Below are 19,506 nucleotides of genomic sequence, written 5' to 3' on the forward strand. Positions count from 1 at the left end.
AGCCCGTATATTGATCCAATTTAATAAGGGGGAAGACCACTGAAGACGAACCAAAATGGCTAGTTTTAGTTCGAGTCCAGTGTTCAAAATAATAGCCCCATACGGATAAAATTGTACTCACTTATAGTTCAAACCTTCTCCTAGCAATTAATATAGTTTATATCATTTTTAACTCAATATTTAACTCAGAAAATGTTTTCCCAAGGGTGAAGTTACGGATAACGTTATTCAAGACCACCTCTTACAAATCAAAAAAAATTATATGCCCAATTTGTCATTCGAAAGACAATTTTGAGCTGTATCGATTAAAATAATTTTCAATTAATTCCGCCGAATAATAAAAGAGCTGCACCAGAAAAACTTCAAATTTAGACAGCTTCAATACTTAATTCCTAGAGGGCACCCTATCTGGGTATAGGCTAAACTCTGAACTTCTCATACTATGTAGAATTTTTCCTTCTATGCTTGTCCTGGATACTACGACCGAATGCATCCGCTCTCTACGAGTACTCAATGAGCCTGTCCAAGATTGGGATGCCATACTTCTTCATATAGTCAAAGAGAAACTCGACTCAGAATCAAGGAAGCAGTGGGAACTGTCTCTTATAACTACCACAAGACCAACCTTCAATGAGCTTACAATTTTTCTCGAGCAACGAGCCCGGGCACTATTGGCCTCAGCCTCTACCCATGCGCACAAGTCCAAGGTCGTCCCTATAAGCCACCAACGAAAGAGCACAATCACACATCATGGCGCAGTCAGAGATATTTGTACCATATGCGGAGGATCACATGCCGTTTATAGATGTGAGTCATTGATCAAATCCACTATCGACGACAGATGGAAAATTGTTAAGCAGCATGCATTGTGCTACAATTGCCTGCGAAACGATCATCAGTTCCAGAATTGTAAATCCGGAAATTGTCGAAAATGACTGATGAAACACAACACGCTCCTGCATCGAACCATTAATTCATCACAAGAATCTGAACGACCAACAACTGAAGTTAAAAGCCACACCTCTAGAGAATCCAACCCAGTAGCGCAAGTCATCTTAGCCACGGCCATAGTCCAGATAGAGCTTACCAATGGTCAACAACACTCAATTCGCGCACTGTTGGATTCTGGGTCCCAGGCGAGTTTCATTACCGAGGAATGCTGCAGAACCTTACAACTTAAACGAACACGACATAATGTAACAGTTGGAGGCATTGGCGCTATCGGAATCGGCACGTCTCGTGGGAGTGTGCAACTTCCTATCAGATCAAGCGACGGCACCGGTTCAATCAAGGTCAAGCCATTGATTCTGAAGACAATCACTGGCAACTTGCCAAATCTACCAATTAATACAAGTTCCTGGACCCATATTAAGAGGTTGAAACTGGCAGATTCAACGTTCTATCAGCCCGGCCCGATCGACGTACTATTGGGTGACGACGTATACCTAAACTTAATGCGAGATGGCATTCGCAAGGGAAGACCAGGCACAGCCGGAGCTCTTAATACAATCTTTGGATGGGTAATTTGCGGAACGACTGGAGGAACGAATTCTACCGAACAGACTCCCTCAATTCAAGTTCATTCATGTACAATCGACGAGCAACTTGCTAGATTTTGGGAATTGGAAGAGATTTGTCCGAAGCGAATGCTCACCCCACAAGAACGTCAGTATGAAGAAAGCTTCGTCAAATTCACAAAGCGGAACAAAGATGGAAGATACGTCGTTCGGCTCCCGATCAATGGACCGTTAGAATTTGGAGATTCGCGACGAATGGCGGTTCGACGATTTATAAACCAAGAAACACGTCTACAATCAAATCCCGACTTGTACACTCAGTACCGGACATTTATGAATGAATACATCAAATTGGGTCAAATGTCACTGTTAACCAGAGATGATCATGCAGTTCAGAAGGGATTCTATTTACCTCACCATGCAGTCTTGAAAGAGTCCAGTACCACCACGAAGCTTGGAGTAGTCTTTGACGCCTCCGCAAAATCTACCAATGGACTATCTCTTAACGACCGGCTTCTGGTTGGAGCCAAAACTCAGGATGACTTAATATTCCTGTTGATTCGTTTCAGGATGCATATAGTCGTAATAACGGCAGACATTGAGAAAATGTATAGGCAGATTCTTGTACATCCGGAAGATACCAACTTACAAAGAATAGTGTGGCGTGACAACGCCTCTGAACCTCCACGAGACTATAAGCTTCTAACCGTCACATACGGAACAGCTTCGGCACCTTTCCTCGCTACACGAACTCTAAAGCAACTTGCAACCGATGTACAGTATAAATTCCCCAAGGCGGCACACGCTTTAACAGAAGACTTCTACGTTGATGATCTGCTGTCCGGGGCTGAAGATACTAATCAAGCACTTCAACTTCAAAATGAGCTACGCCAGGCGTCCTCAGAAGCTTGGTTTCAACTTAGAAAATGCGCATCTAACGATCCTGCATTGCTCACATCGCTACCTGCTGAATTACGGGAGATTCAAGGACCATTGACACTTGACAATACCGAACGCATCAAGACTCTTGGTCTCCTATGGACACCGGGGACGGACTCCTTCTCATTTGCTGTGACCGTATCACCAGAGCAGCCAGCATTATCCAAACGAATTGTGCTTTCGGAAGTAGCGAAGGTTTTTGATCCAATGGGATTATTAGCGCCGGTGATCATTAAGATGAAAATACTCCTTCAAGATCTATGGAAACTCAAACTCGATTGGGATGATGAACTACCTTACACTGTAATCCAGAGATGGAAGGCATTCCAGACTGATTTAACAGACATTCGACTACTCAGTATCCGGCGGCATGTAGCACAAAAACGATTTCAAGAAGTCAGCCTTCATGGGTTTTGCGACGCGTCAGAAAAGGCTTATGCTGCCGCTGTATACCTACGGACTGTTCAGGGCGGCAAGGCTGAAACGCATCTAATAGCAGCGAAGACCAAGGTGGCTCCACTAAAACAGGTGTCCCTACCTAAATTGGAACTTTGCGGTGCAGTTCTCCTTATCCACCTAATGAAGATCATACATGATGCACTGAAAACCAAGGCTCCTGAAACGAACTGTTGGACTGACTCGATGACTGTCTTGGGATGGTTGGCCTCTCCTCCACAACGCTGGCGCACCTTCATAGCTAATCGAGTATCTGAGATCCAGGGTTCAGTCACTGGAGTTCAATGGCATCATGTTAAAGGCGAGCACAACCCTGCGGACCGCGCCTCCCGAGGGATATCAGCACTTGAGCTTGAAAATCATAATCTCTGGTGGCAGGGACCTCGTTGGCTCGATGAGACTACGACATTTCATGGACAAATCCCTTTGGAGGAGACTGACGAGTGTCTCACCGAAGCCCGACCACTTCCTGTAACGGCAACTCATGGAACAACTGACACATCTTTACTAGACAAGTTCTCATCCTTGAACACGTTATTGCGAACTACGGCATACGTTCGTCGATTCATAACAAACACACGCACTCCGAAATCAGACCGAATCGTAGGCCCATTAACCACGCCCGAAATAGACTCCGCCTTGAGATATTGGGTTCAGTCCGTCCAACAACAAAACTTCACTGAAGAGCTTTGCAATCTCAAGAAATCTCAACCAATCCCGCCGAAAAGTAAACTACTCTCACTGAATCCATTTATTGACGTAGATGGGATACTAAGAGTCGGAGGTCGTCTTCGCCACGCTAAAATCAACACTGACCGGGTTCATCCGATGATTATTCCCCGGAGAAACAAATTAACAGACCTGATCATTGTCTACGAACATCTGAGACATCTGCATGCGGGGCCTCAACTACTGGCCTTTGTCATTCAGCGAAGATTCCGGATTTGCGGTCTAAGAGATGCCGTGAGATTTCACATTCGCCGCTGTATCCCATGCGTCAGACAGAAGGCAGTCACTCTTCAACAACAAATGGCGGACTTACCAGCCGCTCGTGTCAATCCAGCCAGAGCTTTTCTAAAATGCGGTGTGGACTACGCCGGGCCATTCGTACTCAAGGCCATGAAGATTCGAGGACAAAAAACATTCAAGGCGTACATTGCACTCTTTGTCTGCTTCGTAACCCGAGCCATACATGTCGAAGTTGTCAGTGACATGACCACCGAAGCCTTTCTAGCCGCACTTCGACGATTCATTGCACGCAGAGGAAAGAGTTCGGACATCTATAGCGACTGTGGGTCCACGTTTCAAGGCGCCAAAAAAGAAGTTCGAAATTTCCTCAAGTTCACAACACTGCCATCCAGTCGAACTGCAATTTCACGATGGGCCACAGAAGAAGGCATTCAATGGCACTTTAACCCACCATCCGCACCGCACTTTGGAGGCATCTGGGAAGCCGGTGTGCGATCTGTAAAATATCATCTGAAGAGAGTCGTGGGACTTACGGCACTAACATTTGAAGAAATGACTACACTACTATGCCAAATTGAGGCATGTTTAAACTCCAGACCGCTGTCAGCACTCTCGACCGATCCAGATAGCTTGGTAGCATTAACATCCGGGCATTTCCTTATTGGCGACGCTTTGACGGATATCCCGGAACCCGACCTCACAAATTCCAAAACGAATCGACTAACTAGATGGCAGTTGGGCCAGCATCTCTTGCAACATTTCTGGAGACGTTGGAAGAATGAATACCTAACGCGACTACAGCAACGTCCCAAATGGCAGACAGTTAAACGTAACCTTCAAATCAATGATCTGGTGCTTCTCAAGGATGACGATCTCCCGCCTACGAAATGGAAATTAGGGCGCATTCAAGAAGCACACCCTGGGACCGACGGATGTGTCAGAGTGGTCTCCGTACGAACAGCCGATCGCATCCTTCAGCTACCCGCCTCGAAGATTTGTCAACTACCACTGGACAATTCAACTTAATTATAATTTAAAGGGTACTTTAAAGGACACTGGGATGTTCACGACTATGTTTTAACTAATATGATTTTTAGCAAGCTATGTAACAAAAGGCGATTTCTTGTAATCAAATATTAGGCTAACATGTTTTTCACTATTGAAAATTTATTGTATAAATAAGCAAACATACGGGAAGAAAACTCAGTTGTTGTAATAGTTGTTGTTGTTATTTTATCGGAACTAGACAATGTTTGTAAATTACGTGAATAAAACTGCCATTATATTTAAATTACATAGTTAGAGTACTTCGTATGTTTTATTTCGGATTGTATGCGCGTTCACAGACGACATTTTACATCCAATAAGGACAAATCTTGGACTCATGGAAATCAGTCAATGGGGAAAAGAACAGGAAATGAAGTGTATAAATTTTGGAGAGATATAAACTTTATGTGTTTGTAAAGGCCCAATTGTCTACGTTTCAGCTGTTTACCCTATATACTCATAGCTACATTCACAACTGGTTTACAGTGTAAACGCTATCGTCTCACCTCAATAATACTCTTATTTTGCCAACATGAGTGTTAACATTAAATAACACGAAAGCTGGTTTGTGGCTAGACGCACTGAGAGTCTTGCGCACCATAAAAAGAATGAACACTCCGTAGCTTATACCCGTTTACCATTAGCCCTTTCACTGGTCTAATTGCCACCATGATCTTTTCTTCTATTATAATAGAACCTGATTATTTAAACGTGTATTAAACTTTCGGCTCACTCTGAACCGTTAATGTCTCTTCAATACAGTCACGAAAATCGACACCCATAGTTTACTACACCTTGGGCCTCAATTATTCACTCTTTAGTTCACTAGGCCTGTTATGGTTATTATATAAAAACGTCTTGGTTTGGACCAAGGCCGAAAAAACAAACGATATGTGTGAGGTTTATCAATTGACTGAAGTTCAGATATTGAAATTTTTTTCTAGTTATTTTTATCCACGCAATCCTTAATCAATATTTAATTCAAACAACTGATTTTACTGTTAATCGTTCTAGTCTCTCTAAATTAATTGAAAAAATTACATATCTACGCTTTTTCAATAACAATTAATTTCATGATAAAATGTTTTCGGAAAATGTAATTGTTCTTGAAAAAGCGTAGATATGTAATTTTTTCAATTAATTTAGAGGGACTAGATCGATTAACAGTAAAATCAGTTGATTGAATTAAATATTGATTAAGCATTGAGTGGATAAAAATAACTAGAAAAAAATTTCAATATCTGAACTTCAGTCAATTGATAAACCTCACACATATCGTTTGCTTTTTCGGCCTTGGTCCAGACCAAGACGTTTTTATATAATATCTGTCACTTCAGTCTTAATGTAATTAAATTTTGAATAATTATGTTTGCTTTACCGTCATACATTTGCACTCTAAAATGTAAAGGTGCATTCAAACTCCATATATGCTGTTTTTTCCAGTGCCAAAAAAGACATCATTTACGGTGTACTTTAACCCCATTTCTATGATCAATTCACGCCATTTACTAAAATTATTTGGAAGTATTAAGAGAATATTAGGCATTTAAGCACCATTTACAGTGGCTTTTAACATCTTTTTTTTTGAAAATCTGTTGAACTTCTAATATTACTTAGTTTAATGGTTTTAAAAGTAGGGAAAAAGTACGCTACCTATGTCACATTATTAAACCAAGTGAAGTGAAATAATTGTTAAATATTTATTATAACCACTACACCACAGACACGTTGTAAGTCTAAGTTTTACAAGAGATCTAACTAATTATTATGTCCAATCACGATGGTTAAAACATGAATCTACCTGGGCTCGAACCTAGGACTTTCCGCGTGTGAAGCGGACGTGATAACCACCACACTACAGATACGTAGTAACACTGAGTTTTCCAAGAGATCTAGCTAATTATTATGTCCAATCACGATGGTCAAAGCCGTACTTCAGTAATTAACTAAAATTAACATACTTAGACTTAATTGTTTTGATCAAACTGGCTGATAGCACATCCTGAATACTTAATTGTTAATTTAAGATAATTCCGAAAAGTAATTTCGCTGTAGTTTTTAAGTTAGCGGTGGGGAAAGATCACGAAAAACCCATGTTAATCTCCATAGGAAATTAGCAAAAGCGGGTGAATATTACTTTAACGTTACAAAACGGTATCAAGTCATATCTACAAGGGCCTACCGGCCCTGTAGAATAACTTGATTTAACCGACATAGTGTAAGCCTTAGCGTTCTTCTTGTAATAACTAAAGCAAGGATTATTCTATATACAGATGTAGTATAGCTTAAGTAATATATAAACCGCCATTTCAAATAATAATATTAAAAATGTTCTTGGAATATCAAAATGAAACGGAGCTTTCATGTTACAAAACTACTAAAGGCATCGTAATTACGAAAAATACTTCCACATATTCACTTTATATTATGGAAAAGGGAATATTAAGGTTCTGTATGATTTATTAACACATCAACACAAGGCGAACTGCTAACGCGACGCACTAGTGTAACAATAGACCGAAAACACACAGACAAAAACATGGACTACTTTTTAACTCTTTCCGTATTAATTTTGAGTTGAGAAACAAGATTATCTTAAATATTAAAATAAGTAAAATTAATATTAAATATTTTTTCGATAGTTGTTCGCCTTATTGAACGTTACATCAATTTGATAAAGAATAATTAAACATTCTTGAGAGACTTGACTAATATTGGCGTTTGAAATGAAGCATACGCCGGTTGTTCGCTTTACTCAAATAGGTAGTATATCGCCGCGTACGTCTTAACCTAAATGATGATGGAGTAGAAGGTAGTGTGTACAGACTGGTGTCCATGTGGGATGGACAAAAAGCAGATGATGGTGGTGGTTAGAAGCCAGTGTGTAGAGACTGGTGTTCATGTGGGATGGACAAAGAGCAGGTGACGGTGGTGATTAGAAGCCAGTGTGTGCAGACTGGTGTCCAGAGGCTGCTGGTGTTAGACAGGCAATGGAGTAATAGCCTGTAAGTGTAATAAAATTTCCGGAAATTGAGAACACGTTTGCTCCGATTTGCAAACTGTGAACGCGGTCACGTGGGTGTAACGACAGACAGACAGACACGTCGAAATTAGAACCTCCCCGTGACATACGTCACTCGGAGAGGTAAAAATATGGAATAACAAAAATTACCGTATGGTATTTTACCGTGGTAATTTACGTAATGTGCCGATGAATTACCACTGTAAAATTGCCGGTAATTTACGGACTCACGTCTCTATACTTACACCAATGGAAATAGTTTTTAAATCGTCAAAGGCTCCGATTGGAGAAGCGTAGAACGTCAGATTTTTGGCAGACAGTAATCTTTGATGGACGTACGTGAATGGCACTGTTCATGTTGACCACTTACTATCTCGCATTGCATATTCGAAATTCATTGGAATTGCAACCAGGTCCGCTTTCTGGAAATGCGTATAAGAAAAACAGCATGAAGGGTTGAAACAAGTTGAACTCATTCGCTTTAAAATTATACAGTGAAATGAAATAAGGTTAATGAAAAATAACGCCTCGCTTTCAAACGATTTTCATGTTGCCTGAAATGTTTTCTCGACCATTTTTACTCTGAATTTCCAAACAAAGCTGGACCATCCATTTTAAATAGGCCTTGCCAAGAAAACTAGAGTGCTCTCAGGTTGAGAAGATTTCACCTACTAGAGTTTTGCCGGAGAACACGATCTAAAACGCTAGTACGTCACACTTGTTATGTATTTGACTTAATTAAACTTTGCGGGTCAAATTGTTTTGTATTTTTCATAGCTAGGGGTCGCTAACGAAATAGTCAAAGCAGGCTACAATAAACCTTAGAACAAATGGTTGTTCTTAATTAACACTCGAAAGAATAGCCATTATTATAATTAGTTAAGAGTCAAAGAAACCTAACTAGTATAAGGGAACGTAAAACACTCAAGCACCGTCGCTCGGTCGAGTTTTTCAGAGCAAGAATGAGCATTTCTCAGGCAATTTTCAAATTTTCCTCTCTTGTGTGGAATAGATCTGCTTGGCAACTTGAATAGTACACAATGAAACCGAAGGTGGGGGGCACTTATTTCAAACTTAGGCCAAAAATGTTTCATTTATAGTTACATACCAAATCGTAATTTTCGTATTTTTTACCTCTCCGAGTGACGTATGTCACGGAGAGGTTCTAATTTCGACGTGTCTGTGTGTTTCTGTCTGTCTGTCTGTCCGTTGTTACACCCACGTGACCGCGTTCGCAGTTTGCAAATCGGAGCAAACGTGTATTCAATTTCCAGACCGCATTTACAGTCCCGGAAATTGTATTCCACTTACAGGCTATTACTCCATTGCCTGTCTAACAACTCTGTTCATTTGTCCACCCCACATGGACACCAGTCTGTACACCTGGCTTCTAACACCACCATCTTCCGGTCTTTGTTTCTGTCCATCCCACATGGACACCAGTCTGTACACCTGGCTTCTAACACCACCATCTTCTGGTCTTTCCCTAGTAGCACTGCCGACGTAGGCCCTACATGGTCGGCCTTGTGTGTTACCGACGAGTTGGTAAAAAGTCACTGATAAGTCGGGAGAGTAATGGTTTGAAAGTCGAAATGTCCGCCTGGAGGGACGACGGCCCATCGGTTTTCCTACTGTTTTGAGGCTACTATAAAACGACTGTTGGCCGACTATATGTCGGCGTCATTATGCCTACATAAAGCCGCACTCAATCCGACGATTTCGCGGCTTTTTAGTATAGGAACGGTAAATCGTCGGTAAAGGGCAGGTAAAGTAAGGGTTTGAGAATCGAAATGTCCACCCGGTGGGACGATGGCCCACTGGTTAACCGACTGTTACGACACGAATGAAATACGACCCTCAAACAACACTTTTTAGAGTCGACTTAACCGCCTGTCAGCAAGAAGTCCGACACTTTTGCGACGATCAAACCTTAACTCGAGGCCCGACGGTTTTGCGACGATCAAGCCTTAACTCGAGGCTTCATTCGCTTATAGTAAAGGATACTGATACCTAGTATTGAAATTTCTTTAATACATTTTCAACGAAAATCACTTTAGAATTTGTACTTTGAATATTTCAAGTAACATACAGGTTCAGCATCAATTATAGCAATTTCAAATATTAAACAACGTATTCGATATTACACGACTAGTCGAATGGAAATATTAGCTGCCTAGCTAATTGGTTTCAACGAAAAGTAAACTTTTTCAGGGCGAGTATAATATTTACATAAATTAAAGCATTTATTAATATTCATTGTTAATATCTTCGATGTGGCCAGTTACTATCTCTTAAAAACAAAAATCTTAATGAAAAATATTATTATACGCTGCCAGATTTTTTAAGGAAAAAGAAAAACATACAATTCTAAAGGTTATTATTTCACACATTTTTCTCTTAAAATGTTTGAAACCGCATAAAAATTCTGTAACTAAAACAAATTGAGATCTATTTTGGAATTCAGCTTTATTTTCACAACCAAAAATCTCTAAAATACTTAATATATAAGGTTTTTGAACTCCAAGTGCCCCAAAACACTTGCTTCTTTTATATTCGAACAAAGAAACTGAAGGTATACATAAACGTTTAAGTTTTGGTTTCACTTTATAGGGGTGTGGTTCCCAGCAGATGAGAAGCTAGGTAAAAAGCAAAGGCTTATGCATAAACCTGGCTCTAAGAGGTAGATAAATTGATAATTCAATAACAAAATTCAAACCTTACGTGACAAACGAAGACGTTTCTAGTTTATATAGTGTGACAAAGAACCTTAGCGATGAAATTGAAAGTTAGCAAGCCTAGAACTAATCATTTTCGACCACAAAAATCTCGTTTAATCATTCTAACGACTTAGCAGCGTCAGAGATACTGGAAAGGCTGACTTGCTTTCGCACTAGCAGCGCCCTCTTCGATGATGACGTGCATGGCGTTAACTAAGTTACGCCAGTAGAACAGAGGCGTGTCACCTGACCCGAGAAATTACAGGAGGGAAAATTCAAACTAGAAAATCAGATGTGTTTTCTTGCTTTGCAGTTTTTTGAAAGGTTATGTTTCTAGTGTTGCCAAAAATATAGTATTATCAACTTCTAATTGTGGGTCGAAATATAGTATAAGTTAAATATTTAACAAAAATATTTTGGTGGCATATGCTGAATAGTAAAAGTCAAAAAAACCGTCCCACGGAAAAAGAAGGCCTATTAACAACTTCGTTTATCATTTGATTCTTTTTAAACGTGACAATACCGACTAGCGGGAAGGAGTTGGTAATCAATTGGAAAAAAATAAGTTGGAATTTTCTAGACGGTAGGCAAGCCTACTTCAAACCACCACAGTTCCAACTGTCGGATAAATGTCGGTTACTAAACGGCCTAAGAATATTTTGCTTTTAATTTTACTCTTCTTAAACGTCACAATACCGACTAGCGCGAGGGAGTTGGTAATCAATTGGCAAAAAATGTGTTGGAATTTTCTAGACGGTAGGCAAGCCTACTTTAAACCATCTCAGTTCCAACTGTCGGATAAATGTCGGTTACTAAACGGCATAAGCATAACTTTGCTTTTACATTTACTCTTGTTAAACGTCACAATAACGACTAGCGCGAAAGAGTCGGTAATCAATTGGCAAAAAATAAGTTGGAATTTTCTAGACGGTAGGCAAGTCTACTTTAAACCATCTCAGTTCCAACTGTCAGATAGATGTCGGCATTGGCAACTAAAAGAAGTAGTCGGCTCCATGAGTGGGAAAAGTGTCGGAATAAGCATGGTACAGCTGACTGGACCGTAAACCGACTATTCGACCTTTAACCGACTGTTTTGCGGAAGGCTTGTGCTACTGGGGTTGTTTTTTTCCATCCCACATAGACACCAGTCTGTACACCTGGCTTCTAACACCATCATCATCCTTAAGGTTAAGACATACGCGGCGATCGGCTAGGGTTACGAGAAACGTCTAGCCTTGCACTGGAGGGGTCTTCCTCCAAGGTTCACGCAATTGCGATGTTCTTATCTACAGCTGCGATTCGAATCCTTTATATGCTACCTATAGGCCAGGACAGATAGGCTAAAAAAGGGCTTGACCTAGAACATTTGAACATAAAGATGAAAGTTGGTACATGTGTTGTAGTTTACCCAACAAAAAATATACTAAAAGTCCCCTACTGTAGAGCGCGAGCTTTCGCCGCCATCTTGGAAAATGGCCGCCGGGAATGCCAGCATCAATGTATTTCTCATTCTTCTTCCAAAATTACGAAAATTGGTGCATATTATGAATGTAACCACATGAAAATCATAGTAAAATTTCACAGCTCTGTGTATGATAGTTTGGTCGCCATGCTGAGAAATGGCCGCCGTGAATGCCATGGACACTATATTTCACCATGTTGTTGGAAAATTATGAAAATTTATAGATATTATAATGAAAGCTGTGTGAACCTCATAGTAAAATATCGCAGCCATTCATGAGATAGTTTGGCCGCCATGTTGGAAAATGGCCGCCGGGAATGTCATTTAGATACGGTATACTTTTCAAAAATTTTGAAAATTGGTAAATATATCGTTGAAGACCGTCTAAACATCGTACTTGAATATTGAAGACGTGCTGCTGATAGTTTGGGCGCCATCTTGGAAATTGACTGCGTGAAATACCAAATATATTACCGATATATAAATTTTTTCGATATTTTTTACTGAGTATGATTTTCATGAACGTATCCTAAAATCTGAAACAAAGAAAAGCAGGAATCAGAGTGGTGTGAATGGGCCTTTGACTTAAGCGATAGCGAACCCATCCCCACTGTTCGGGATAAAATCGTTTCCTAGCTATTGTTGACGTATTATTTTCATTAAAAACTCTCAACGTATTTGTAAGATGTTGATTATCTGTCATTACTTTAAACCCTGCCTTATCATAACCACATCCAGTAACAGCGTGTAAATGAACGAAGTGTCCTCTGAGCCTTTTTTGTCAAATGCCTCCATTTGAGATTCTCTTCTTGGTGTCTTTTTGGTTTCAGATTTAAGAATGAAGACGTTCCAGTTCTGGTGTGATAGTCTAGCAAAAGAACCAAGTTATTCCGCTACTTCAATAGCTAGGAAACCATTTAAAACGCGAAGAATGGGGATGGGTTCGCGATCCCGAATCCTAAGTCCCATTCAGGCCACTAAAGACCAACGTTTGATACTCATTATATGTAACTACGGAACCTCTTGTGTAAAGAACTGTGGATGTAGACGATCCGAATTAGTTTGCTCAGCATTGCGTGGACATTGTCGCTGTACTAGCTGTGATGGATCAGAGCAAAAGGGCTTCTTGTATCGGAGGGGGCCTGAGTTCGGTGTGCCGGTTCGGGAGCTGCTTGGGTTCGCCCTTGGTTCAGACCGTTCCTTGCCCGTTCGCCTAGGTGTTGCCTTAATTGGCTCAACCCGCTATTGGCAACCCTAAGAGGGTCGCGAATACATTGTTTCGGTCGTGTGGCACTGATGTGCTTGGAGGGAAATCCTCCGTCCCCTCGAGCCTCCTGCTGCCTTAATCCTTCCCTGTCACCGACCACCTTCTGGCTGGGCTCGCCGCTGACGGTGTCCAGCTTCAGTGGCGGCACGAGGGGTAGGCGACACAGGCTATAGCCTACTTTTCGTTTCAATTTGGGGGCCCATAATCGCCGTAAGGGGCCCAGCGACTCCCTGAATTTTAATGTAGTATATTTTGGCCCCACTTTCGTTGAGAAGGGAAATTATTAAAGCCCATTGTTTCTACTGACAAAAAGGATGTGAAAAATTTCACGTTAAAATAAACATGTCTAAGGGATCGTAAATAAACTACGTCACACTCTTATTGGGGGAAGGGGGTTTCGAAATTTGTGACGGTCCATGACAAATTGGGGGTGGTGTCAGATTTAACATTAATTTTGATACGAAGTCAGTAGGAGGCCTGTTGTGTAGTTGAATGTAATTAAAACAACTCCATACATTGCATTTAGCTATTTTTAAGCAAAAGGTTTTTAACAATAAGTGTCCCGAGTACATAGAGACTATGTTTCAAAATCCAAATTCTTCTATTCCGTAAAAAGCAGGGGAACAAAATTATGGAATGCTATCCCACACGACATAAAAAGAATTAATTCAATATCTGTTTTTAAAACAAAGATCCTGGAATATGTCAAAGATATTGTTTAATTTTAATTAACATTTTTAACTTAAACCGGACTCCTACGTAAACCAGTTGTAAACTGAGAGGAATATCCATGAAATAAAGTTATTGTTATTGTTATTAAAACCGGCGGCTCTCGAGAAAAAAAATCGCAATAAATATGACGCTAGAAAATATTGATGATCTATAGAGTAATGGCATCTGCATGCCTTGGCTATGTTACGCTCTATGAGAAATTAACATGGAGTGCCACTACTCTATTGGTCGAGAGAAATAACGTAACCACTTGACTACCTGGTCAAGCGCTTATCAGGATAAAAGCGAATGCAAATATCTACCCATGTAGGATATCAGCTTTTCGATTATTTCACGCGAATCTGATTGAAAAGCGCCCAAAAAAGCGCGTTTGAAAACGGGTTCTGAATTCGCTTTAGTGTTTTGGTTCAGTTTTTGAAGCAAAAGCTTCTTGAAAAGCTTGATGGAAAACGGACCTTAAGGACGCGTAGTTTCAGCTTGAACCCTCTAATTCTATTCGCCACTAGCATTAGCTAGGATGAGTTGGATCCCTTTTCGGATTAAAATGGTTTCGTTTCTTTCGCACATTTTTGAAATCTGAATATCATGATCGATTAGACTAAGGTTTTTGTCCATCAATGTCGAAACCAGTAAAGTGTGCCCCTTTAACTAAGCTTTATGGAAAATGTTTTGAAGCTTACAAAAAAAGCACAACCAGACATTAAAAATCTGAAGCTAAATCAGAGGCTTAGCAGAAGAGAACTATTGAATTTCAAGCCGACCAAAATATTTCTGAGTGGGACGTCATATCACTCAAGGAAAAAGGGTATCTTTTCAAATTGATCAAATTAAATTTTTAAATTAAGACAGATGACATTTCGTTGGAGGGGGCCTAAAAATGTGACGTGGTTTTTAGGGGAGGGATCTGAGAAATCGTGACAAAAGCGTGATCTGGGGGGGCGGGGGTCAGCGTTTGTGGACGGTCAAAAAATTGTGGGTATAAACAATTTCGTCGTCATCGTAGTTACCGGTTTAGAGTTACGATAATAAATACTCACAAACAATTTAAACAATGAATTCTTAAATTTTCTTAACAAAAATTAAGTGGGCCCATATTTGTGAGAAACTTTTAGCCTACTCCAAAGAATATCCTGGCGCCGCCACTGTCCAGCTTCTGTCACCTGCTCAAGGGGCGTTTGTCGGGGTTGCTGGTCGATCCCGTGTGCCTTGACGGCGTTTCTGCTGGTTCATTTTGGAATATGATGAGCCCCCAGCTAGGTGCTGCGCCTAATCAAGGTCTCTGACATGCAATTATTGTGAAAATAATTCAGGCTGACGAGATGAATTTGAATGAACTGTTAGAGATTTGTCTTAAATCTAATCTTTAACAACACGAGAATGTATAAACCCCCATATTAAATTATATACCCTAATCAACATGTAGAGAATTACAGCTTTGAATAACTTTTCTTTCTCTCAGAATTTAGGCTATTAATTTTTAGGCTAATTTTTAAAGATGGCGTCGATAATATCGACTTGGAGATGGCTATTTTTTGGTGTTTATTACGTTAATGAAAATCATCTACTCAATCTAGGAATTTCGAAATGATTTATATGTTTGAAATATATTTAGTAGTTCTAGCAGTCATTTTCCAAGATGGCGCCCAAACTATAAGTAGCACGTCTTCAATATTCAATAATGATGTTTAGACGGTCTTCAACATAATTATTACCAATTTTCATAATTTTTGAAGAATATACTGTACCTAAATGACATTCCCGGCAGCCATTTTCCAACATGGCGGCCAAACTATCTGATGAATGGCCTCAATATTTTACTATGAGGTTTACACAGCTCTGTTTATAATATTTATCAATTTTCATAATTTTCCAACAACATGGCAAAATAGACTGTACCTAGCATTCACGGCGGCCATTTTCCAATATGGCGACTAAACTATCAAACAAAGATCTGTAAAATTTTTCTATGATGCTCATGTGGTCTCAGTCATAATGTGTACCAATTTTCATAATTTTTGAAGAAAAATGTGGAATACATTGTAGCTGGCATTCCCGGCGGCCATTTTCCAAGATGGCGGCGAAAGCTCGCGCTCTACAGCAGGGGACTTTTAGTATATTTGTTGTTGGGTCAAAAATAACACATGTACCAATTTTCATCTTTATGTTCAAATGTTCTAGGTCAAACCCTAAAAGTACTGGGCTACTATTTGAGTAAATCGAAGCAACCGGCGTATGCTTCATTTCAAACGCCAATATTAGTCAAATCTCTTAAGATTAATTAATTATTCTTTTTTAAAACGGTGTAACGCTCATAAGGCGAACAACTAGCGAAGAAAATATTAAATATTAATTATATTTATTTTAATATTTAAGATAATCTCTTTTCTCAATTCAAAATTAATACGGAAAGAGTTAAAAAGCAGTCTATTTTTTTGTCTGTGTGTGTCTGTCCGTTGTCACACTAGTACGCCGCGTTAGCAGTTCGCTTTGTTTTGATGTGTTAAGAAATCCTACAGAACCTTAATATTCACTTTTTCGATAATATAAAGTGAATATGTGGAAATCTTTTTCGTAATTACGATGCATTTAGTATTTTTGTAGCTTTAAAGCTCTGTTTCATTTTGATATTCCAAGGATGTTTTTTAATATTAGTATATGCAATGGCTGTTTATATATTAATTAAGCTATACTACATCTGTATATAGAATAATCCTTGGTTTAGTTATTTCAAGAAGAAAGCTAAGGCCTGGATTCTGTCGGCTGAATCAAGTCTGATCCGCAATAGGATTAGTGAGAGAAAGAGTAAATAATTGAGACCTGAGGTGGAGTAAACTTTGGGTTTTTATTATCGTATCTGTAATGAAGAGACATTAACGGTTCAGAGTGAGCCGAAAGTTAAATACACGTTTAAATAATCAGATTTACATTTTATAATAGAAAAAAGCATCATGGTAGCAATTAGATCAGTGAAAGGGCTAATCGTTATCGGGTTAGTGGTATGCATCAGAGAATAAAATTCAACATAGAACTTATATATTCTTTGTAAATAATTTTTTGAAACCTAGGATTAGCGGATGATTATATATTTTGACAATGTAGAGAAAACTATTCAATGACTTAAGCCTCGTTAGACAAAACAAAGCGAAAATATGTTGCTCTAGTATTTCTATATTGAGTCGTATACAAGTCTTTTCCCCGACTCGGAGAGGTAGTATTTTGGTTTTCCCAACTTGTTTGGTGCTAAGATTGCTTAAGAAAAATCGAAACGGTTAGGCATTGGAAAAAAAGAAATTGTGTAAGCTATTTGCAGAGATGATAATTGTTTTACATGTTTTAAAAAAGACTGAAGCTTCCACTATTGTGTTTATGCTCCTTGTTTGTTTGACTGAAAACCTTCTAGGTGTAGATAACAGTCAGAACAAAAATTTCAAAAATATATATTTTAAATCTAATCAGATACGCCCACCTAGTTGAAAATAGAACTATTAAATTTGCGGGAGCCATTCTTGAGAATTTTTCTTTGCTTGTGGGTTGTCAATTTATCTACCAGTAAATATTTCTGTTTGGAAGTTGGATATTAAGTCAAATTAAGTGGTTGTAAAGAGCCAGCAAGTTTTTGCCGCTTCTTTTTGTGAGTATTTGATTTTTGTATGTAAAATGGAGGAAGATAATGTTGAGAGTAAGGATGAAATGCGGAAGCGCAAAGCGCGGGAAAGGATGAGGGCAAAAAGGTCGACGTTTTCATTGGATACTTAAGTTTATATAATCATCTCGACACGGAGAGGTAATATTTTGGTTTTCCCAACTTGTTAACTCCTTCCGTATTAATTTTCAGTTGAGAAACAAGATTTTCTTAAATATCAAAATAAATATAATTAATATTAAATATTTTCTTCGTTAGTTGTTCGCCCTATTGAGCGTTACATCGTTTTGATAAAGAACAATTAAATATTCTTGAGAGACTTGACTAATTTTGGCGTTTGATGTGAAGCATACGCCGGTTGCTTCGCCTTACTCAAATAGGTAGTATATAAGGGTGTCGAACTACAGTTAACAGCAAGAACAACCGCAATTGCGAAAACCTTTGGTGGACAACCCACCCTAGGAAGGCTAGACGTTTCGTAACCCTAGCCGAGCAGCGCGAATGTCTTAAACCCAACGATGACGATGGAGTTAGAAGCCAATTATACAGATTGGTGTCTATGTGGAATAGACGGAAGACCAGTAGATGGTGGTGTTTGGAAGCCAGTATGTACAGACAGGTGTCCAAGTGGGATTGACAAAGAACAAAGACCTGAAGATGGTGGTGATTAGAAGCCAGTATGCACAGACTGGGGTCCAAGCGGAATGGACGAAGACCAGAAGATTGTGGTGAATAGAAGCCAGTATGTACCGACTGGTGTCCATGTGGGATGGACGAAGACCAAAAGATAGTGGTGATTAGAAGCCAGTAAGAACAGACTGGTGTCCGTGTGGGATGGACAAAGACCAGAAGATGGTGGTGTGAGAACTCAAGAACACGTTTGCTCCGATTTGGAAACTGAGAACGCGGTCACGTGGGTGTAAAAACAGACACACACACAGACAGACAAACAGACACACACGATCGTTACAGAACCTCTCCGTTACCTACGTCTCTCGGAGAGTTAAAAATACTTTGTAATATTTAAAAGCCAGAGCAAAGATACCGAAGAAGCTACATAATTAATACGCAAATACGTTTAATGTCACGTTATACTCATATTAAACGGCTCTATGTTTAAACTAAACCCTTCAGTCGATTTTAGTAAAGTAAGAGAGCAGTACGCAGTTGAAGTTCAAACGCTTTTCTATGCCTTAAATTTCAAGTAAAATATATTGTTCAAATAATATTATCAAAGGAGTTATAGTAGTCAAGTAGGCTTAGCCATAGATTTCAGAGCGTAACTCTATGAAGAAAGATGAATTTCTTCATGATTCCTCTAACTTTATGTGCCGTAGCTGTACAACTTCCGGAGATCACGGCTGAGAGTCATGAAAGGTTAGTGCTTCAACTTCAAATGCTTTAATTTCTTATTGATAACTACACCTCATTATTTTTTTCACAATTCCGCGTATTTTAAGATATTGCATGGAAATTAACTCATTAAATTCACTCTTATGTAAAAGTTAACCTAGCAATCTTGTCTTGAAGCAATTTTAAAAAATCTGTTCAATGCTTGTTTCACAGCATAATTTCTATGCAAACAATTCGGGTGGAATAGTAGCTGTTCCAGATATGCAAATTTTTAATTTTGACGGTAATATCCTATTGGATAGAATCCCGTTGGATCGAATTCAAATTTCTAAAATTGTAGCCAAATTTAAAACAATTTATAGCCCAAAGAGCGATTTTCTAC

At 39.3% G+C, this 19,506-nt stretch overlaps 1 protein-coding gene across 1 annotated transcript; it reads left to right on the forward strand.

Annotated features, from left to right (window-relative positions):
- The first annotated feature begins 938 nt into the window (after positions 1-938).
- Positions 939-4,907, forward strand: LOC149640005 (uncharacterized). Its single transcript, XM_089850854.1, has one exon. The coding sequence runs from the start codon at positions 939-941 to the stop codon at positions 4,905-4,907; it is 3,969 nt and encodes a 1,322-aa protein (XP_089706980.1).
- Positions 4,908-19,506: the final 14,599 nt, after the last annotated feature.

This window comes from Phalangium opilio, unplaced genomic scaffold (genome assembly GCF_054372755.1).
Source record: "Phalangium opilio isolate 3A_F unplaced genomic scaffold, DU_Popi_V2 ptg000094l_1, whole genome shotgun sequence".
Taxonomy (NCBI): Eukaryota; Metazoa; Arthropoda; class Arachnida; order Opiliones; family Phalangiidae; genus Phalangium; species Phalangium opilio.

Coding starts and splice junctions, on each gene's coding strand:
- LOC149640005 (XM_089850854.1), top strand. CDS start 939: ATGAAACACAACACGCTCCTGCATCGAACCATTAATTCATCACAAGAA.